Source organism: Vulpes vulpes, chromosome 3 (genome assembly GCF_048418805.1).
Source record: "Vulpes vulpes isolate BD-2025 chromosome 3, VulVul3, whole genome shotgun sequence".
Taxonomy (NCBI): Eukaryota; Metazoa; Chordata; class Mammalia; order Carnivora; family Canidae; genus Vulpes; species Vulpes vulpes.
In genome coordinates, this window is record NC_132782.1 from 140,535,148 (window position 1) to 140,559,796 (window position 24,649).

The 24,649-nt window shown below is 35.7% G+C and overlaps 1 protein-coding gene across 48 annotated transcripts in view; it reads right to left on the bottom strand.

Annotated features, from left to right (window-relative positions):
• Positions 1–24,649, bottom strand: part of ADGRL2 (adhesion G protein-coupled receptor L2) — a 619,577-nt gene that overhangs the window by 77,616 nt on the left and 517,312 nt on the right. For all 48 annotated transcript variants that reach the window (XM_072754766.1, XM_072754780.1, XM_072754755.1 and 45 more), the window contains one exon: positions 8,788–9,001. In XM_072754766.1, coding sequence (XP_072610867.1) covers positions 8,788–9,001 — 214 coding nt within the window. The remainder of the gene's footprint in view (positions 1–8,787; positions 9,002–24,649) is intronic.

Here is a 24,649-nt window from a genome sequence, read left to right on the forward strand (position 1 = left end):
GCAGATACAGTGTGCTTTCATTTAGTTACTTAACATTGATTATGTAGTACATTTAGGGAATATAACACTGAGTTGGACTTGGTTTCTGTCAATTAACATAATTAATGTTTAAATTGACTTGTAAATAGAGACCAGTATTTTACTGTGATGAAGTAAGGAATGTTCGGAGTAAATACTGCCGGGTATATGACATTATATGTACTATTGAAATACCTCTGTAATCTCATCTGAATCATTTTTCAAATGAGAAAGCTGGAGTAAATAATACCTAAGACTATGAAAAGCATTATGAACAGATTATTTACACCAATATTGAAATTTGTATGTCATATCAATATTCAGGTTTGCTTTTATTTCTTCACCTCTCCACCTTGGTTTCAAAAATAAAGACTATTTCTAAAAGTAAAAACTGAAGCAAAATCTCCAGAGTTAAAATGAGATATGCCTTTCCTTCTGAAAACCAACTTCCTTTTCTTTTACCTGACCAGCATCCAAAAATCAAACTCAAACTTTTAAGCTTTATTATTATTTTATTATTTATTATTATTTAAGGTATTATTCAAACCTCTTTTTTTTTAAAGATTTTATTTCTTTGAAAGAGAGAGAGAAGGAGGGGGGTACACAGAGAGAAGTAGACTCCCCAGTAAGCAGAGTCCGATGTGGGGCTCGATCCCAGGACCCTGAGATCATAACCTGAGCCGAAGGCAGACGGCTAACGGAATGAATCATCAAGGAACCCCTTATTCAAACCTCTTAATTCACTGAATAATCTTTAGGAAATACTGAAGATCAGTAATGTTTTGTCCTGAGGAAAAATGGCCCTGGCTTCCTTGACAAAAAGCATAATATAAAAGGTTAAAAACACACATATTAAACAAAAGGACCAGAGAAAACTGGCAATTCATACTTATTCTCTCAGTCCTCATTATCCAGTAGGATTGTTTTACTAATTTTTATTTTAAAAGGAGAAACAAAAGACCCTGTAGGCCAGAATCTTTGATGTGACATTGTTTCTTTCTTCTGCGTTTGATAAGCGGGGTCGTAAGGGATATTTAGATTATTTGTCTTCTAAGCCATTTCACAATTTATTAGTCTTTCTTGCACAGTAAATGTGAATGTTTAATATGTTTCATGTTTATTACCGCCAACAGTCTCCCCTTCCTATAATGAATGCTTTGGTTTAAATGCCCATCAGTAAGTGACATGCAAAGTATGTGTCCAATTAGATATACCAATTAGAGCTTTAATGGTTATTTATTACTATACTAAGGATCAAGAGTCTATACTAGTGACCTCCCAATCCTTGGCCAAAGAGAAATGCTTGTAATTTCAGTTAGTTGTCTTAAAGCAATTCGGCCAAGAGTAAGAGAATTAGTGGAAATCCGTCACCTAACAGAAAATAAGCTACGTATACTGCATGAAGATGATGAGTTAAGTAGCATCTGAGTTATTTATTTTTCCCCAGATACATTTAATCTTAATGGACAAATGGCTGATAAATCTGACACCACAGATAGATAAAAGCGCTTCAGATAAACAGCATATAGGTAAGAATGTAGTTGTTCAGAAACAGCAGGCTTCAATTCTATGAGAATGAACAGGTTCAGTGAATAAATACACAAAGCAAGAGAAAAGTATCCCTGACCAGCAAGTATTTATAATGGTGCAAGAAAATACACAAATTCCCAAAATATTAAAGATATCAAATTAGATGAAAAGACAGATTTGGCTTATTTTTTCCTTCCAAAAAGTTCCATTAGTAAGAAAGGGATGTATCTTAAAAAGGTTTTAAATGTATTATTACCTATAAAGAGAGATCAGGAAACAGAAAAATAATTAAACTCATTTAGCTCTGACTTGGATACAAAGCTTCTTTATGAAGACTGAATGATCAATATAAAAGTTGAGAGGGTTGTGTGTCAAAGAGAATATACCCACACTGAAATCTATAATCATGAAGTCTCCCAGAGAATACCTGCAGAACCGTGACTGCATTCTAATGGATTATTTTGGTTAAATTTTGAGAAGCTTCCAATATTCATCAGTTCTTATAGAAAGGTTTTGCATATAATATGTGTATTAGAGTCACTCTTTTAAATACTTTACACACACTTAATAGCTTATCAGTATATGTGAAAATACCATAAATGTACTTTTAGAACCTAGATAACAGAATAATTAATACTAGCTGTTAATTATCATAATAATAAACTTTTATGTTACTAAAAAATTAATGAGATTCTAGGTATAGATGAAGTTTCACCCTCTATAGCATATAATTCAACCTTTCTAAAGGTTCACAGAGTGAAAAGAGGGGTATCATGTTGTCACGCCTTCCCAAGGATATTTTTAAAATAAGTGAGGAGGGTATACATGCTGCAGTGTGGACATCATATACTGACTGCAATGATAGTGGATTCCCTGATGTAATGAAAGGGAACTAGAACATGATGAATCCCAAGTTCCCCAGCAGTTCTAACAATGCTATTCAATAACTCTCTTAAAATATAAACAATCACCTATGTTCCTACCACCCCCCTACCCCCACAGAGGGTCCCTAGTTATGTGCCTTGACTGATACCAAGAATGAGAAGCAGTAAGGCAGAGGGAAAGATCCTTATGCTTATTTCAGCCTAAGGCATTGTCTTACTGCATGGTCCTTTCCATGGAGCCTTACTTCTAGCCACATGCTAGGAATATGCACTAAATTTTCGAGACTCACTCTGCATCTACTGTAATGCAACCAGTCATGAAACAGAAAAAGTAATGCACATACATACACAATAACACATTTCTTCAAATCCTCATACACAAAAGAAACTCACTACTTGAGTTACTATTGGATTGGCATGTTATGTAAAATGTAATTATGCTTAGAGATAATAGATTGGGATACTGATGGGTTTAGAAAAGGGAAATTCACGGATAGAAAAGTTACTGAATGGTATATAGGATGGGAATAGATGAATCTGGTTCCTACATATTTGAGCTTACTTCCATCATCTCAACCAACGTAGAAAAGATTTAGGCTCTGAAATAAGCTTTATCACCTACTTATTTGGCTTAATTTCATGAAAATGTACCCACGTTCTAGAAGCAAATTTTTTCCCTTTAAGACAAAAGTCTGAATTACACCCCTACTTTATAAATCTAGGTCATCTATTTATTTATTGTTGGCTCTGTGATTAGGGAGATACCTAATTCTTCTGGTCTAAGCAAGACTGAATGCCATTTTCTTGATTTCTATTCTGAAACTCTATTATGAAAATCTTACATGTTCTTTTATTTGGGCTATCTAAATGGAATAAAAAGTATTCATTATCAGTGAGAAAAAAACTGTACATCTTTTATACATTATTATTATTATTATACTATTATTAACTTCACTACTGGCATTATGAGACATTATCTTCTTGTGCCTGTTCTGGTTTTCTTTCTTTTTTTTTTAAGATTTTATTTATTTATTCATGAAAGACACAGAGAGAAAGGCAGAGACCTAGGGACAGGAAGAAGCAGGATCCCCGTGGGGAGCCTGAAGCGGGACTTGATCGCAGCATCCTGAGCCAAAGGCAGACACTCAACCACTGAGCCACCAAGGTGCCCTGTTCTGGTTTTCTTGACGGCAACTATACCTCTGTCCCTTATATGCAGGTGTACTCTAGAGTTTTTGCATGCTTAAACTATATAACTTCTGTGAATAAAATCTATTCACCAGAAACTGTCAACTTGTGTTTATGTACGTTCTTTCACTAGTCTTGTGAGTGCCAAATCCATATAAACAACTGCTTGCTGAACTATTTATTTATATGCATGCTTGTTCCCAAACAAACTTAAAGAAACTTAAATGGGTAGTATAACAATCAAAAATATACTGAACTTTATTTAATAAGAAACATAACGTAGTTAGTTATGCTATGAGGTTCTAGCCAGTTGCTGTGTACATGTGGGCCAAAATTTTGGCCAGAAGTTTTAAAAGAACCAGACTAGCTCTCCATGTCTAGGGCAGCCTTTAATGTCTGTGGAAAACTTCAAAACAAAAACAGTCTATTTTTTAATCAATTACACAAAATATACCTTTCTTGCCATAAGAAAAAACTGAGGTATGTATTCTTTCTATATTCTTTAGGGGAATACATATTACTTTCAGAACCTCTTTGCATTGACAGAAGTATGCTGATGCATAATCTGATAGTAGGAGTTAACTCTGTAGCCCATCCACTGTAAAACCTCACCTACCCATGCACATTAACCTAGCATTAAATATTGAAAAAGAGTACATATTTACCTTCAGATCTCTAAATCAAAGTGCTAAAAACTTAAGGGCATATTAAAAAGCATCGTTTAAGGCAGCAAACTACCTTGATCAGAATGGGCAGGCTCTCAGAGTAAAAACACTAACAAAGGGAGAGTCATAAATGACGCTGGAAGACGACTTCAGATACAATTTAGCACTTTAAGAAACTAGATTGTACCTGAGTGCTGCAAAAACCCAAAATTGTTAGCAAAATTCTAATTTCCTTATTCATCAAATACTTCAGAGAGTAGTAAGTTTTTTATTGTTTGTGTTGCTTTGATAAAATCAAAGTGCTGAAACTGTTGCACAATTTTTTAAGGTACCTCACTATAATTACCTCCGAAGAGTGCTAAAAACATTTCTAATGGTGATTATTTTATAAAGTATTAAAATACATAGCATTTTAGAGAAGAATTTCATTTCTCACTTTTTCGGATGAGCCATTTGTTGTACTCATAAGACAAGTGTACTATCAGTTCCTAATAGACTCTTTGTTTCACACTTTTAAATGAACAGGAAATATAAAGTGGAGATAAATAACAATTACTAACACTTTTGCCACCACCACAGTCAAAATTACAAGTTTATTTAGTTACTTGGCTCTCAACTGCTGGGGTAATGAAAGTAAGGGAGGGAGTGTAAAAGCCTTGAGATACAAAGATATTTTAATTTTAATGGTATTAAGTGTGCATTTTTCTCCATCATTATATTTTAGAAATTTAATAGAAAACCTCAAGTGCTTTTTTTGAGCTTTCCAGAGAGAAATATTTTCTCTTAAAGCAAAAAGTGTCTCTTTTCTACATTATCAAATGTCATACTTTCTAACAATTATAAATAGAAAATTTGCTAATATTATTAGGAATATGATAAAAATAACTATTTGTAAATTCTAAAAGAGTATTTTTCAATTAAAACAAAACCAGAAAACAGGGATATACTTTAAAAAATGGGGTTCCTGTGTGGCTCAGTTGGTGAAGCGTGAGACACTTGTTCTGGGGTCATGAGTTCAAGTCCCACATAGAGCTTAGTTAAATAAATAAAAAAAAAAAAAAAAACAGGGCACTCCATCATTATTCAGTAATAATTCACCTGCAAAAATACTGTCTGCATATTTTCTTACAGTAATTTGAAACTATGTACCAGTCAAATATGGAAGACTTCCTTAAAGGGTTATATTCCGACATATGTAGAATGAAGTACTTACAAGCTACCATTATGAAACTCATTTTTAAGTCCTCTTAACATTGTCTTCCTGTTACTAGTGTTCTTGTTTAAATTGTCATTGTGCTGATTAAGTAATTATAAGCCACAAGTATAATACAACAACTTAAAAATGGGGGTACTACAGCTAGTTCTGGAATTAACCCCTTATTTGCACTAATACATCATAAATTGTGGAGATTTTGATAGCAAGGGTACAGTGAACAACTGTATGCTTCCACAGAACTTAAATATACCCCAAACTCTAGTTCCTTTTAAAGTATTATCAAAAACGCAGTTCTGCTTTTATAACACAATGAGATAATGAAAAAAATTTATCCTGTACCTTTCCTATACTGTGTAATTATATTTAATAAGTACAAATATGATTACGAGTTTTTGTTAGATATCGAACTATGTATTTAAATCTATAAATCCACAAATGTTAAGTTACCTACCATGTAGGTAGGCTAACTCAAGGCCTCAAGGCCAACTTTTTCAGACCCTCTCTCTGTACCAACTTCTCTGATTTTTTTTCTTGCCAATTTTGTAAGAACAGGTAATAGCACATAATAATTCTTTACTTCTCACTTCTCTCTGGCCTACTTTTAGATGCTCATCTAATATCACTACAATGGAACAGTTCAACATCTAAAGAATAGATAAATAATCAGTTATTAGTGGCTGCTTTTATTGTCTCCCTAGCATGAGCAGTTCCCCAGTTTTTAAATACTACGGGAAAATTGTCCTATTACAATGTACTGGAGCACAGAATCCACTTTTCCCAAGACGTGAGTTATTTTATAGTTTATTTCATAGGCCAGATTCCATATGCTACACAATCCATAATGAACTTCTGTTTTAAATTTTAAAAACCTTTCTCAAGTGCCATTTATGCACATGAGATTTTTGCCTTAGCTTTTCAATAATGACACTTTAAAAACTAAAATTAAAACTTTTTTTTTTAAAAAAGCTTATATTTAAAGTAATCCCTATACCCAACGTAGGGCTCAAACTCACAATCCTGAGACTGAATTGCATGCTCTATTAACTGAGCCAGCCAGGTGCCCCCAAAATAAAAATATTTTGATGGAAAGCTTTTAAAAGTATTGTATATGTTCTCTTGTTTCTTAAAAAAAAATCTTGGCCAGTATTAACACTAAAGAAAAACTTTGTAATGTGCTACTTAGAATATGGGTAACACATATTGTCTGTGAAATCAGGGATTTTACAGTAATTTGTACCCATATTCTTATGGCATGGATATTTTGAAAATAGTTTTTCCATTTTTTTCTTCATTGCCTCTTAATTACCTTTTGATGGTTTCATTCTGCCTACGCTAAACAGATCTCAGTCTAGAAAGTTTGCCATTCTACTTTAAGGTACACTAATAAATACGCCAGAAAGCTAGATAGAATATTGCGTCCAAAGGGGGGGAAAGAGGCAAGAGTAGAGGGTGAAGGCTTTGAATAGATAGATGAAGTTTTCCTTAGTACACAAAATACAAAAGCAGTAATGTATAATAAACTCTGTGATATTTAAATGTTCCTTCAGAGAGTCTCTATGTTCCAAATAACTCCGACTGCTGGAATATCATTGTACTAGCTTGAGCATAACTAACTATGATTTTAATATCTTATACATAAGAAAATTTTAATTAAGATGCCAAATGTAGCAAAATTGAGGGAAAAAAAAAGAGGTCAGAAGTTAGGTGCTCTGTAGTAAGGCAGAGGAAAAGCAATACCTTTCCCTCAGCAGTTTTTTGGTATTCTATCTATATGTAGGAAGGAAATTATCCCATTAAGAGATATCATTTACATATTTTAAATTTTATAACACACTTTACAACACATTTTTTTTTAGAAAAAAATTTTTTAAGATTCATTTATTTGAAAGGGAGAGAGAGAGGGGCAGAGGGAAAGAGAGAGAATCTCGAGTAGACTCTTTGCTGAGTGCTGAGTCAGATGCACGCCTTGATCTCACAACCCTGAGATCATAAGCTGAGCTATTGAACCAAGTGTCCGATGCCAACTGACTGAACCGTGCAGGTGCCCCTCCTACACATCATTTTAAAAACACAGTATTAACCAATGAGATGTCTATATATGTATATAGACAGAGAGAACGAGAGAGAACACATATGTTTTTGTAACTTGAATTTGCTATTTTTACTTTGTTTTTTCTAAAAGCTAAGGCTCAAGAGAATGAGAAGATAAACCACAGACTGGTAGCAAATATTTGCAAAAGCCCGTAAGAACTGTTACTGATTACAAAATAGGCAAAAGATGACCAGACACCTCACCAATGAAGACATACAGATGGCAAGTAAGCATATTAAAAATATTCGATAGGTCACTGGGGAATCAAAACTACGACATATCACTACCTACCTATCGGAATGGCAAAACTACTTACGATACGACAATGGTGGATGCGTGCCATCATGTATTTGTGAAAACCAAGGGAATACCCACCACCAAGAATAAACCCTCATGTAAACTATGGACTTTGGGTGATAATGAGGTGTCAATATAGATTCATTATAGCAAATGAACCACTGTGATGCAGGATGTCGATAACTAGGGAGGCTGTGCCTGTGTAGCAATGGGAGTATGGTAACTCTGTACTTTCTCTGCTCATTTTTGATGTAAAAAATATCAATAAAAAAAATTAAGGAGCAGGGTACCCCAGTGGCTCAGTCAGTTAAGTGTCTGACTCTTGATTTTGGCTCAGGTCATGATGTCAGGGTTGTGAGACTGAGTCAGCCCCTAAGTCAACCCTGTGTGTGTGTGTGTGTGTGTGTGTATGTGTGTGTGTCTCTCTCTCTCCCCCTGTGCTCAGTGGGGAAGTCTGCTTGAGGATACTTTCTTTCTCTCTTCTGACCCTCCTCCCTAAAATAAATAAATAAATATTTTTAAAAAAATTAAGGACCAGTTATTGCCAAAGACCCAGAAAGTTAAATATTTTTGATATAAAAATATTCCAAATTTCTGCAGACTCAAAAAAATATGATTACATTTCAAATATTATTCTTATTCTGTATTTTATGGTTTATAAAAATGAAATGATAGGTATTACACAGTCCTTCTGATATGTCAAACTATATAAAATGATATAGAGATTTAAATGTTGAAAGCTTAAAAGTAGAAATCAACATTAGTAAGTAAAACCCTCATTCGGTTTAATAAATGGGCTGAGATGTGGACTTCACTCACCTACTTTGGAATTATTGCAATAATTTTACCCATTTGGAAGTAGTAGCTGAAATGGGATATTAACACATAAGTATTTACCTTTGAGTCATAATTTTGAAGGCATCTGGGAGGTAGCAGTCTGTATTCTCCATCTGAAATGGGTCAGCGTCACAAATCTTGTCATCTGTCCGACCATAATTAGCGCTCTCAATCATGATGACATCACTGCCTGGACATCGCAGGTCTATAGAATAACCTTCACAGGATAATTCTCGTCTAACTAACCCGAATGGTAAAGCTGCTCTGCTGAAACCTTAAAAATTAAAAAAAGAAAAAGAAAATTAAAATGAACACATTTATGAAATACTTCAATAAGGCATTTTCAAGTAATATGATTCATGTTTATATTTAAGAGATGTCACAAAAAAGTAAGTTATCCATTCATGCATTTATTAAACAATTTGTTAACTCTTTACTATACATCAAGAAGTTTAGTTTTTTTAATATATGTCTTTAGCTGGACTATTCACCTGTATAATACAACCTAAAATTACTCAAAATATTTTCTCTATATAATCTACTCACAATCAGAAACTAAGTGGCTCTTTCTGAGTAAATCCAAAGAAAAATCACCAATTTAATCAACAGATTTATAAATAATGACAAGCTTTACAAATACAGAATGTAACAACTAATCAAGAAACAATCTTCATTTAGGTAGTGGGATAAAAGCTGATATACACGGACTGTACTTTCTCATTTAATGTATGTATGTTCGTTGTTGTTTAGTAGCATTATCTAAAACATTCTTTTGTCTTTCCCCAACCAAAAACTAAGTCACTATGCAATAACATACTTCGGGCACAACAATTTATGTCGATTTATAGGTACTTTATTTAAAACTGGCATAAATGGAAACATGCAGCAGTTGAGCATTCAAAGGAGCCAAAACTGCTCCAATCCAATCCAATAAGATGAAACAACCCAGAAGAGCAAAATCTGTCTTAGATTCACTTTTGTCATCTACAGAACAGAGATGAAATACCCATGATGCTACTTCTCCTATCAATGTGACTCTAAAATAAGATCATGTACATAACGGTGCTCAATTAAAAATGCTACATGAATTTAAGTGTGGTGTATTAGAAACAGTGTAGGAAACTTCTGTTCATGAGTGCTGAAAAAGATTACCAGACGGAATCAACCGCGGGACCCATGAAGTAGTAACACAGCCACAGGACAAAGGGTAAAGACAAGAAAGACAAGAACCGCCAAGAACTATTGTGTGAGTGGAGTCCATCTTCACTCTGTTGGTGTTCCACCCATGGCTTAGCTACCACTGTCAAAAACTTCTCCAATTTCTTCTGGCTCAGTTTCTTATTTCAATTTTCTAACCTATCACCATCTCAAACATTCCTGTTATAAAAGATTAGCAGTAATTTCAGTGTTTTTTCTCAACTCTATTCTTTTAATTATTCTGCATCATATAAATTATCCTTTATATCCCTTTTTATAGGAAAAACTTGGCACTCAGAAGTAAACAGTTCCAAGTTACAAACTTTGAGTTGAAAAACTGGGTTACATCCAGGTCAGTCCAATCCCAAAACCTGTTTTCTTTAACTTTATTGTGCAATGCCTATCACTAATTCAATGAAACAGAGTCACCGGTAAAACATGCACCTTCTTCCTAACAGGCAAATAATCCTCCAGAGAGAGGTGACTGGGTTACTTTAAAAGGACTTAAAAATCACCAATTCTCAGACTTGGCTGAGCTCTCAGTTCTACTGAGAAAATTAAAGGTGTAATTGGAATGAAGAAAGCAGAAAAGGACACAACTTGGGAACACAGAAATCTTCAGAGGATTATGGCCTACCGTCAGCTTGGAAAGTTTTCACTAAGGTTTATTATGGTCTTATGAGATTAATAAAGTATATAGAGAGATGCACTATCAGTGAAGAAGGAATACAGAAATGGAGCTAGACGAGACCATGGGGTGCCTTAGTTGATTAGGTGTCTGACTTCGACTCAGATCATGATCTCAGGCCCTGGGAGTGAGCCCCACTTCAGGCTCCTTGCTCAGCAAGGAGTCTACTTCTCCCTCTCCCTCTGCCTTTCACCCTGCTATGTTCCTGCGCGGACTCTCTCTCTCTCAAATGTGTAAATAAAATCTAGAAAGAAAGAATAAAGAAAGAAAGCTAGACAAATGTCAAAACAGCCAGTAAATAGGCCAATCTTTCAAAAAGTTTGTGAAAGTTCATAAATAAACTTTTACACATTTATTATTGCTTTCTTCTGTTTCCTGATACTGTTGTATTGTACTGACTTTACAGATAATTAAAAAAAAACTAGTATTCTTATATTTGTTTTGATAGAAAATATACTTTACACCTTCACTTACTTCAGTGGCGTAAGCTGTGTGGAACTGAAACAAGCAACATAACATTTTGAAGCAAGAGTATTTTAGAGGCAGAGATCCCTTTAATTATAAATCTTTAACAAATGAGAATAAATCATATTATTAGAAAATACTATGAATGTTAGAACACATTATTAGAAGACTGGCTTGGAGCCATAATTCACAACTTTCACTACTTGTCAAAAATATAGGATTGATTATGAAGCACAGTGGTTTTTAAAGTAAGCCCTTAATTTTTGTTGTTGTTGATAGTTTTTAGGATTATAGTTATGCTTCTAAGTTAATTTTCCTGTGCATTTGGAAGATATTTAAGAAGCTGCATTGTTGAGTATCATGCTGTCTTGGTAAATCAGAGATAGGATTTTTAATCCTTAGCCATAGTCATCCAAACAGGTAAAGTAAGAAAAAAAGAAAAGGAAAAGGAGACAAAATGATCAGCATTCTTTAATAATTTAGATTTCTAATGTAGAATCTTCTGGAGAAGAGAGATCATGGTACTTATGCTTTCAATGCATAGAACTCAGTGAGTACTTAACAGTGAGTATTACTTTATTAAATGTTACAATGTCTATTGTCTTGAATTATAAGTGTTCTCCTTTATAAATCCTTGCTCTCTCCCCACTGTTTCCATTGAACTTTATACGTCTTCACTAAAGTGCTTATTATTACCACATGGCACTATGCACACTTATCTTCAATTTATATCTTCCCTGCTAAACTATGGCGATAGAGTTCTTCATTATAATACCAATGCCTAGGTGGGTACATGATACATAATTCCAACAAGTATTGACAAACCAAAGCTAAATTGGACTAGTGTTTGTTAAAACCATAAAAATTGCAATTTTTTCCCTCTATAGAACCTATTTCCTTTGGTAATGGAAATAAAAACAGCAAGGATTAAAATTAGATAAACCACTCATAATCAATGAAAATGACATGCCATACTAAAAAAAAAAAAGAAAAAATATTTAAATTCTGCCAATTTATTATCTTCTAGGTACTGCTGGGGTTTCATTACTGTTTCTCAATGAGACAGATGAGTAGCATGTTTATGAACTTTCATTTATTTAAACACTGTGTTTCCAATCAGAAATACAAAAATTCAAATGGGAACACAGAAAAGTTATTATAATAGCCAACATTTACACATCAATTAAGATGTTCTGGCACTGTGCTAAATGCTTTATATGGAACACTTTTTTTTTTATGCTAAGCAACATCATCATCAACAACAAAAAACAATGCAGTAGGTTACTCAACTATAATGTACACAGGGTTCTCAGACTCCTTAAGCCCATCTCTTATTAATGGCCACAAACAGAAAAGTATTGTGTGACTTTCCAAGCCACCTTACTGACAATAACTTTATAAATTTTCATGCAACATGAAACCCACCAATTAATATAAATTTGACAGGACACAATTATGAGAAAGGTTCACAAAACATAGAGATAATAATGAAAATTATAGTTGTGGAAATGTAGTGTTGTGTGCCAAAAATATAGAGAGGCACAATCTACACTGTTCAAATATGTACACATGGAAAAGAGTACGGAATACTCAAGTATGTGTGTCTGGGTCACCCTTGTGAACTTGGCTAAGTCATTTTACTTTTCTGGGTTTTAATTTCTTTTTCTGAAGAATTAAATTTATTTCGAAGTTGTAGCAAATTCCCTCAATCTGTTATTCTAAATAGGCAAGCTTTTTCATCAGGTGACACATGCTATTCTAACATTTTTCTAAGTGATGGTCAAGTAACAAATTCCTTGTTCTATTTCTTTAAAATATAAAGATACACGAGAAGGCTAACATGGATGTGTTATGGCACAACTATGTAGATTACACAGTACCGTCAAGGTAATTCTTGAAAGCACATGTGTTGAACTAGGCAGGCAGGATTCACACAAATCATAAGCAGACATCATCCTGTATTAACTATTTTAATCAAAGATGGTAAAAGGGATAAAATAAATAGGGTCAATCAACGGGATCACAAGAAAAATTTACATACTTTTTTTTAGAAAAATGTAAACCGCTGTGACTTCTTTGGCCACTTCACAATATTTCCCTAAAAGCTTCCAGGAGTTTGGGTTCAACTTCTTCCACCCACAATGGTACCTCGGAGGAAGTCTGGGAAAGTCTTAAATAAAACTGTTGCAATTGATATTAATTTTTAAAATTCGGGACGCCTGGATGGCTCAGTGGTAGAGTGTCTGTCTTTGGCTCAGGGTGTGATCCCAGGGTCCTGGGATGGAGTCCTGTATCGGGCTACCTGCAGGGAGTCTGCTTCTCTGTGTGTCTTTCATGAATAAATAAATCTTAAAAAAAATTTCAACATTTTCACTAAGAAAATGTGATTAAAAAAAAAAAAACAGAACAAATCTTATTCCTAAATATCTATTTACTCCTTTATTTGTATCATGTTAATGACTTAATATATTGAATCACAGAAATAAATCATCATAGGTATGGCCACTATTTCTTAACCATATTTTCTTCCTTTGTATATGATGTAATTCTTAACTGCTTAAAATGTAATTTTAGGACTTTTTTTTTTTTTTAAGTCACTTGTCAGGACTATATAATTGATTCCCAATCATGATTTTTGCATCAGAGTCATCTGGTGTTTTTAAAAAGATCTTCAAGCCCTAATCCAGACCTAGTGAATCACAGTCTCTGGGTTAAGATAAAGCTGGGTATCTGTGTTTGGGGAGAAAAATGTTAATTTATTTGCAACACACTGATATAATAACTAATATGTGCCAAGAATTTCTCCAAGGCCTTTTAAAAATAGTTTTTATTTCTCTATTGAGATTACATATTAAGTCACTGCCATCATATTTCCTCTTAATTCTCTAATATAGTTGTAGTTTTACTTTAATCTTTGAGTAAGTTCAGAGTAGCCACTCTGAAATTTTTATCTGCTAAATCTAACATCTGTGTCCACACATCAGACACAGTTTCTACTGAATGCTTTTTTCTCCAGAGCATGGGTCGATTTCCTTGTTTCTCTGTATATCTTATAAATTTTTAGTTGTTGGAAACTAGACATTTTAAATAATATTCTGTTAGCAATTGCAGATCCAGATTTCCTTCCCCAGAGAATTGCTGTTACTGTAATATTATCTTTTTGGTATCTTGACTGGATTTAATCTACAGGATCTGTAGTCTGCGACTGCCATCTCTGTTCACTATTGTTATTTTAATTCTTATTTTTATTTTCTAGCCTGTCTTCCTAGAGATCACCCGTCTCCAGATAGCTTAGTGATCAGCCAGTGATTGGGCAGAGTTCTGACATAAACACCATGAACCCATAACAGGGTCTCCACCCTCCTGCTGATTGATCTGAGTGGTAGGGACAGTGTTCGAAGTTCAGGCAGTTTCCAAGCCAGCCTTGGTTGTTTACTTTCTGCCAAGTCCTCTCATGTCTTTTTGGCATGTGTGTGTAGCTTCCCACTTAGTCAAGAATGTATAGAGAACTTTGGCTCTTTTCGTTTCAAAGATTTTTTGGTTTTGTTTCAGACTAGTCCTCCAGTCTCCCCAACAGGGACCACAACCTCGGGCTAGCAGAGCTGTGAGTCTTTCCCATCTGTTTTCCACAGTGTTTACTACTTTCATTGGCAACACTGCTGGGCACGGGTTTCCATCCTCCACCCCAAATCAAGCCAACTCTCTCTGGCAGCAGTCACTGACTTTCAAGGCCAGCCTTGCCCTAATGAAGCCTACCACAAAGACTTAGCTAAGGAGTGGAGGGTAGGAGCAGCCCCAGGGTAGAAGGCTTTGAACTTCCACTGTTCATACTAGAAGTTCTACAGCTTTTCAAAAATAAACGCTTCCCAATTTTTTATTTGGTTTTGGGTAATTTCCAGAGCCCTAAATGATAGTGGTTCACAATTCTGTCCAGTTTTATAATTGCTCTGGGAGAGGATTTGCCACCCTCTTCACCCCATCATCTCCAGAAGTTCCTCTAAGGACTTTATGAATACTTACGGACTAACATGCTCCAAACAACCATATTAGGTAGGTGGTATTAGTATTACCACCATTTTACAGAGGAAGAAATTGAGGCACAGAAAAATTTATTTTTTCCATCATCATACCATCCCCTAAGAATGAAATCAAGACTTGAGATACATTAATGCAGCTCCCAGGTTCATAGCCTTAAATTTTACTTTAATACCTCTTCAAATGATAATGACAATTAGCAGGTTTGCAGACCCCTATGGCAGGGGACATAGTAAAGTGTCCTGGGTGCTTCCCAGTCTTAGGGGAAGAAAAGCAAGAAAGGGAATAGTGTGTTTGATTGTCAAGCTTTCAATGAAACTGTCCAATCAACATAATCAACATAAGGAAATCCCCAAATTAAAGCCGATTAATCACACTACTACTAAGACATGTATTCCAAGTTGTATTTTCAGCCTATTTCTATTTCAACAAAGAAAAAAAGAAAAGGCATCCCAACAAACAAAGTGTAATCCAATCCATCTTGCAGTTCTGACAATCGAAGAAAAAACTTGTGGGAGGCCCTGCGAGCAAAAAAATCAATATTGCAGCTTTGTGCTGTGCAAATGTGAATACCGCCAAATAGCGGTGCTTAGAGTAAAATGAACTGTTTTGCTCCATTTTCTCCACTCTGAACAAATGATTTTGAGAAGACAGGTTTTTTCCCCCCAAGCTATAAAATGTCAAGCAATAGCTCTCTGTGCTTTAGGCTAGTGATTGGAATAAATACCTCACAGCAACAGGTGCAGTGACTTAGCGCTGGAACCATTCACACTCAGAGGACAACTTCTAATAAACAGATGCATTGCTTTGAGATGGGAATTTGTAAGACCAGAATTGGAATTGTCATTGGATTTTGTATCATATGAGCAGTTTTCCAAGAATATATGCTACTCTGGCAACGGTACTCAGAGACGGTGTACTCTGCCATAAGCTTATACTTCTGATAAACTTTAGGCATTTGATTATGAAAACTTTGCCTTTCTAACATTGTTCCATTCAGTCTGCTCTTTACATACATTTCTGTAAAATCATACATTCCTATAAAAGTCCTAATAAGCTATAATATAAAAACATCAACTTTTCCGGTAGTGTTTTTCTTAATTACTCTGAACTAAACCCTGTCATGGACACTACTGCTCACGCTGTCCGGGGTCCCAGTAAGCACCATGCCTTCTGATTATCAGGAACCTCTATGGAACCAAGGCTGTGACTTCAAGCTCCACTGAAATATTAACGCAAGCCCCAGTCTACCACGAGTGCTGGCATATTGAAATCTGATTTATTTCTGTTTATATATGTTAATGAGATTTTTTTTCCTAAAACGGAAATGAGAAAAATACTTAATGAGGAAGGGACATGATTTCAACCAGGCTGGACTACAGCTTACAAGCTTCTGGAAAACTTTGTTTCCATTTCGTTTTAGCTTGGATGAACATAAAACATTAAAATAACCCTAAAAGATAATTTATTTCACGAATAGTTCAACATTTTCATTTCTCTCTGAATGTTCATGAGGCCATCGGAACAAAATTTTAAAAATCAAGGATATATAAAAAAACTTTTCTTGGTAGGAGTACCTGGTTGGCTTAGTAAGTAGAGCATGTGGCTCTTGATTTTGGGGTCCTAGGTTCAAGCTTGATATTGGGTGGAGAGTTTACTTTAAAAATAAAGAGATACAATTTAAAAATTCTTTGTATATGAAAAGGCAGTGTGTTAAAAATTCATTTCACGTGAGTTTACAGATTGCCACTATTGATTTAGTTATTCTATTAGTCCATCAATCAACTCCTAAAACATCCAATATTTTTACATTCAACCCAGTTTTTTTTCTTTTTTAAAATATTTTAATTATTTATTCATGAGAGACACAGAGAGAGAGAGAGAGAGAGAGAGAGAGAGAGACAGAGAGAGAGAGCGGGGGTGGGAGGGGGCAGAGACACAGGCAGAGGGAGAAGCAGGCTCCATGCAGGGAGCCTGATGTGGGACTCGATCCCAGGTCTCCAGGATCACGTCCTGGGCCAAAGGTGGTGCTAAACCACTGAGCCACCCGGGCTGCCCAAAGTTTAATTCTTTTAACCTATCAGTTTATGTGAGGAACCTAAAATTATGCCATGCAGAGTAAAAAAGACCTTCCACCTTTGAACCTGTTTTCATGCCAAGAGAAACGAAAATACAGCAATGTAGTGTCATTTTCTAGCATAAGCACATTGGCCTTAAAACACGTAGCAATTTTTGTAAAAGTAAACTTGGTTAGCATGAAACACAAATAAAATCTTTACAGAAAAATAAAGTTCTTGTAAAAGAAAGTCCAGCTCCCTGCTCAGCAGGAGGTCTGCTTCTCTCTCCCTCTCTCTGCCCCTCCCTCTGCTCCTTTTCTTTCTTCCTCTCTCAAATAAATAAAATCTTTAAAAGAATATTTATAGTTTTCTTATTTATATTCAATTTATATACAAAACACTATGATTTACATTGGAATACACAAGAAAACCCTAACAAATAAATGTGGGGTGAAAAAATAATACATAATTAAATCCTATAATTATACAAACAACAGAAGGGAAAAGAAATCTTTATCTTTGGGACTTGCTAAGAGTAACAAAATTCTGGACATTTTGAACACTCAGGCACTTTCTAGTGCCACCAATAGTGCTATTTAGGTTCAATTATTAGCACTTGTGAAAAGCCTCTGGATATTTTAAGGAGAAAGTAAGCATTATGAGTCCTTCAAAACATTTTGGGATTAAATTCCTTATTTGAAAGAAACTGATCTCCCCCACTTAAAAATTTGTGAATTCTCTTCCACTGATTATCAATTCACAAGTGCCACTAAAATACAGCAATTTAAGTTAAACAATACTATCAGTTTAATATTGAGCTCTCAAAGAAAATTCCTGGTCAGCATGTCTAATATTTATGCCACATGAAGAGATGCTTTTAATAGTTTCTAACAAAAGCTAGAACTTGGGATCCCTGGGTGGCACAGCGGTTTAGCGCCTGCCTTTGGCCCAGGGCACGATCCTGGAAACCCGGGATCGAATCCCACGTCAGGCTGCCTGCATGGAGCCTGCTTCTCCCTCTGCCTGTGTCTCTACCCCACCCCCCTCTGTGACTATCATAAAAAAAAAAAAAAAAAAAAAAGCTAGAACTTTTTCAAAGTTCAGAAATATAGGATGCTTTCATTCTGATCAACTTCTTAAAGAAATCAGTGAATTTTGTAGTAAGCCTCAATATTACCATGACTGCTCAGTGCCTATGTCTGGACAATTCTCTCCGTATAGAATATTCAACTCATTTTTCTCGTAGGCAACAATTATGCTCCAAAATCCTATTGAGCCTTCCCCAACAATGGGGAAGAGAATCGCAGCTCAGGTTTTGGGTTATCTATTGTCTTTCTTCCAATAAGTAAATATTTACTGCACACCTACTATGTGCATAGCACTCTTCCACACACTGAGATATAACCGTGAACAAACATGACAATGATCCCCGTGGGGGGGCATAAGTTGAGGTAAGGTATCACATCTGTCTAGTTCCTTAGTATAATGCCAAAAACTGGACAGTTTATAGAGGGCATGAAAGAAAGACATATTAAATAAATGGATGTATGAATGAACTAAGTGAATGAACAATTATAAGCTCCTCTGTCAGAGGAGACAACATGCTTCTAATGGTCTCTTTACTTAATATTCTTCTCCGACTGAACTCTGAGCTACTCAACAGGAAAAAGTGAATCCTATTTACTTTTGTATCCTTGGTTTCCATCGCAATGCATAACACAAAATTGGCATTCAATTTTTAATTTTATTTTGTGCTGTACTTTATACTTTAATTCCTTGTACAAAAGGATGTCAAATATATAAAACGAAGATGTTCTTAAAAGAGAAAAAAAACCCACACACACCAGAATTGTATCTTTTTATATATGTTAAAATGTTTTAAAAATCCAGATAACAGGAAATAAAAAATATAAATGTAATGAAGATGACATCATCACCTGAGTCCCCAAATCAGTGGGCCTAAACTATGAAATGCACCCTTAAATGACTGCCCATCTGCTGGAGTTCACAATCATCCAGCAATTCATGTAAAAACATTACAAAAATCAGAGTAACAACTTTATCCCTCTCTTTTCTCTACCCCAATAAACAGGAAACATTCTTGGGACGCCTACGTGGCTCAGTGATTGAATATCTGCCTTTGGCTCAGGGTGTGATCCCAGGGCCCTGGGATCAAGTCCTGCCCTGGGCTCCCTGCATGGAGCCTACTTCTCCCTCTCCCTGTGTCTCTGCCTCTCTCTGTGTGTCTCTCATGAATAAATAAGTAAAATATTTAAAAAAAAAACACTTTTACATTTATTACTTTTATAACTAGTTAAAATCAGTTTAACATTAAGAAGTTACTATCAGAGGGACACCTGGGTGGCTCAGCGGTTGAGTGTCTGCCTTCGGCCCAGGGCATGATCCTGGTTCTGGGATCGAGTCCCACATCGGGCTCCCCATGGGGAGCCTGCTTCTCCCTTTGCCTGTGTCTCTGCCTCTGTCTGTGTCTCTCACAAATAAATAAATAAATAAATAAATAAATAAATAAATAAATAAATAAAATCCTTTTTTAAAAAAAAGAGTTACTATCAGAAATGCAGTTTCTCAAGTTATTCATGTTGTATTTACATTAAAAGTCTTAAATACTTCCACATAAAATTTATTCACTGACAACAAAAAACCCAGACATACAATCACAGAGTAAGTAACAAAACAAAAATTCCATCATCTCAGGTACAATTTATTTCTACTTCCACATTGATTAATATAATTTTCTAAGAATTTTCTTTCTTTTATTTCTCTTCTGTTATAAATTTCATTAGCAACTCCCACCCCTCCTGGCCTCAAGAGTGTTTTATTTATTTATGAGAGGCACAGAGAGAGAGAGAGGCAGAGACACAGGCAGAAGGAGAAGCAGGCCCCATGCAGGGAGCCCGGCGTGGGACTCGATCCTGGGTCTCCAGGATCACGCCCTGGGCGGAGGACAGGTGCTAAACTGCTGAGCCACCCAGGTGTCCCCAAGAGTGTTTGTTCTTAAAAGCAGTTAAACAAGAAGCAAAAATGCAAAGCTGTGGGTTGTTCTCTCATGGAGTGACTTACCCCAAACCCCAAGCCATACTATCTAAAAGATTCTATTCCTTTTCTGTCATTGTACTAGTCTGACAAATAGTACCACGTAGGGGTGGAGCCCTCATTTAAAGACCTACCTCCCTGAATAGGTCTCCCAGATCAAAAGAGTCAAAATTTGGATTCTGAGTCTTTTTGTTAATAACCAATATTTTTAAGTGCCCCCACCCAAAAAAAACTCCACAAGAATCTATTAGCCATAACTTCGTTCTTTAAAAGGTACATTTAGGGGATGATCCCTGGGTGGCTCAGCGGTTTAGCGCCGCCCTCAGCCCAGGGTGTGATCCTGGAGACCCGGGATCGAGTCCCACCGAGTCCCACATCGGGCTCCCTGCATGGAGCCTGCTTCTCCCTCTGCCTGTGTCTCTGCCTCTCTCTCTCTCTCTCTCTCTCTGTTTCTCATGAATAAATAAATAAAATCTTAAAAAAAAATAAATAAAAGGTACATTTAAGTAGAATCAAAGAGGGACAACTATGTAAATGAATATTAGATTTCCATGTCAATTACCTTTATTTGACAACAATAAACTTTATAAAGTTGTAAAGAAGTTACCTGTGTAACAACTGGCTTCCTCATTAAAGGTATCTATAAGGGGACCAAATTAATACTAATTCTAAAACTTATTTGAGTTAATTAACTACATTGAAACTGCACTGAAACCACCCACTCATTTCTCTCAATCCCGAACAGCAATGCAAAGGTAATCACATCCAACCACAGCTGACTCAAACCAGCATCCTAGAAGGAAAAGGCATTATATCTCCATATACATTCCTATGAAGTATTTATTTCTCACTTCAGGTAGGAAAGATTAACGCAGCCTGAAACCAGTCTCAACTGTCATCTTGACTTTTCACAAACTGTCACCCACACTAACACTTCGATCATTTAAAAAGTGTCAGCCATTTAACCTTTTTCCCACTGAAGAAGGGAGAAATTTCATGTCTTTCCTCTACATGCTGTAAAAGGTACTCTTCTTTCCCTAAAATCTCAAAGGATTTCTGAAAGTTAGAGCTTTTCTTTTTTCTTTCTTTCCTTTTTTTTTTTTTTTTTTTTAACTGAGCACAAAAATACTATGGGAAGATGATAGAAAGGCTTTTCTGTTAAGAGTGAGAAAGCATCTTCCAATAAGGTTCTAGGGGGAAAAAATGCTTACTACAGTACCTTCCCACCTCAAAAAAGCTACTCATGACACCAAAGTTGATTTTTAAAATTTCCTACCTTTTTTTTTTAAATAGTGCTTAAAATTTGATTTTAAATTATGCCACATACATGAGGGTTGTTTTAAGAAAGAGTTTATGTATTTATTTTACAGACACAGAGTGAACACACAAATACGGGAGGAACAGAGGGAGAGAGACAAGCAGACTCCACCCAATCCTGGGCTTGATCCCACCATCCCTACATCATGACCTGAGCCAAAATCAACAGTCAGATGCTTAATCAACTAAGCCACCCAGGTACCTCTACATTGATTTTTTTTTTTAACTCAAACTTGGAACTATCACTACTAATGTAAGATTTCCTTTATTATAACTGAAGTTATTTTTATCTCCTAAACAATTTGTAAAGAGAAATATCTAAAAGATAGATGGAGCTTATGGAAATAACTGGTAATACAATATATAAGAAACAAAATGACTCCAGCGAGCACTGTACTAGTATGCTATCACTCTTCTCAGTGAACATTGCTGGATAAATTAAAAACTGCGAAATGACAAAATAAGTGAAACTAAATGCAGTAGTGAGCCCATTTTGTGAACTTCACCTCAAAATGCAAACTCAGAATAATCAAAACCACCACTAAATGAAAAGAGCATTTCTAACGTTGTCTCTTACTAACATCTTTGGCAGTCTCACCCAAACGCATGTGTTGTCCATTCATTCATAGGTTATGTATCTGTGTCTCTAGCACATTCGAATTCCTCCATTAGACTATTTTGGAATAAGCCAAAGAAACTGACAACTCTCAGGTTGGAGCTAATTCCACTACTTCTACCAATTACAGAAAGCCCACACAGTAGTAAAAATTCTCCCCGGAGTAAGGAGATGACTTATAGAAGTACTCACTACTCCTCTATCAACCGTGTACTAGGAGTTAAAACAGAAAGAATTTCCCAAAATGCTATGAAGGCTGTCAAATAATTCCTTAAACGACAGTATCACTGAGTTCATGGTTGGTTTCAGTGTCATTATTTTTGTGTTGAGCTGTTGAGATTTGTTCAATTTTTAATGAAAGATGAGGTTTTAAAGAGCACACAAATTATTCTCAAACGTGTGTCACCAGAACGAACATTCAGGGAGGGAGGCAAAGAGGGGGGAGGGAGAGACAGAGAGATAAGTTTAACCTGACATTGTAAAGTTATAAAATGTTGCCTGAAAAAAGAAATACCACTATTTTTCTGCAGAGTTAAAATTATATCCTTTCTCATATTTAACTGCCAAACTAAACATCAAGGGAACTAAGAAACAGCATGGTAGCACATCCAAAAGCACAGGCCCTGCCCTGACATATACAGCCCATTGTTGTCTTTCATACTTGCTCCCTACAGGTACCAACCGTGCAGAGACAACAGAGCAGTTCCTACTTCTGGACTCAGACATTCTAACAAATTACAAGGAATTGTAGGAAAAAGGCTCTAAGGAACCCTGTTTGAACCAGTGCTGCTATGCCCTGGTGTACTACTCTAATGCCCCTTCCCTGGTACTTAAAATGTTTATTTCCCTTGGGGCCACCTGGGAGGCTCGGCGGGTTTAGAGCATCTGACTTAAGAGCATCTGACTTCTGCTCAGGTCATGATCTCAGGGTCCTGAGATGGAGCCCTCTGGCAGGCTCCACGCTCGGTGGGGAGTCTGCTTTTCCCTCTCCCTCTGCCCTTCCCCCCATTTGTGTTCTGTCTCCCTTTCTCAAATAAATAAAATCTAAAACAAACAAAAAAAAACCCGTTTATTTCTCGATACAAACCTCAAACACTTATCATTTCACCCTTATGAAGCTGAAATTTCACCAGATTAAAAAAACTCCCTTACCATATTCAAGGCCAAAAAAGAAAAATAGAAGAAAAGCCTGATAAGAATCTGAAAAACAAGCAGTGCTTCTTATCAGAAAATGAGAGTAAGTTTAGGAGAATCTGATTTATAATGACAATAGGAATGCTTTAGAAAATTACATCTCCCAAGATAAACTGTCTAAACAAATAATCAAAGATTAAATACTTTATATAAGCGGCGCTTACAAATCCGGAGTATTAATTTCAAAGTCAGTAAGGAAAAAGAAAGGAAAACAAAATAAATGTAAGTAGAAAACAAACATAAACAATGCTCAACTGGTAAGAACAACAAAAAAAAAAAGGCAAAAAATTAAAATTTGGTCAAATTTTCCCCTGTAAATTCCCAAAGATTTATTGGAGTATTATAAAACAAACAGCTTTATTTATTTCTAAGGCTTTACAAACTGGTCCTCTCTTTTTTAAAAAATATCCTAAAGAACCCCAAAATTTGCCAAAGATTTGTATATTCCTAATACTGAATAATTTGAGACAAACTAAAGGAAGTGGAAAAACCCTTTTAGGCACAGCAGTGACCATCAATGGTAGCCAACTGGGAGCTAAGGAAAACTGGTCACCAATCCTTGAGATACCAAGCAGCAGAACTCAGGTTAAAGGGAACAAAGTGAAGAAAAAAACACTCAGCCTGGGAAAATAACAGAAATCTTGTTCTTCTTTAAGGGAATAATCCGAAAATATACCATATCTCACCCTGAGAATTGAAGTGCTTCCTTGACCTTCCTGGTTCTGACTTACCAGACCAAGCATACCAGATGTCTTAAGTGGACATGAGAGATCCTGGTGGTTTTTCCGAAGACTACATATATCCACATATCCCTACTCCCTACATCACAATTTCCTCACTGCATCCGAGATACATTTTTCTTGGATAATCTATGCCAAAGCACATTTATTCAATAAGGAATATTTTGCTTATGCAGAAGCCGATCTCCTATAGGCTGTATGGGTTTTTCCTACTCCCCACCTCTCCTAAACTCATACTTTCTTCTTGCGTTTGTTCCAAATTTCCTGCAACTCAATCCAGACTTCCTCCAAGCACAAACCTGGGTGGCCACTTTGCTATTGTTTGTGTTAACCCTCATATGCTGAAAGGTGGATGAGTAATCTATTTTCATGGAATTAACTATTCATGTAAAAGAAAGAAGCAGATGGTACTTGTGACATCAAGGTGCCATGCAGAAAATTCTAGTAACTTAAATATTCCATATAACATATTAAAATGTACAAAGTTGGGACGTCTGGGTGGCTCAGCGGTTGAGTATCTGCCTTTGGCTCAGGATGTGATCCCGGAGTCCCAGGATCG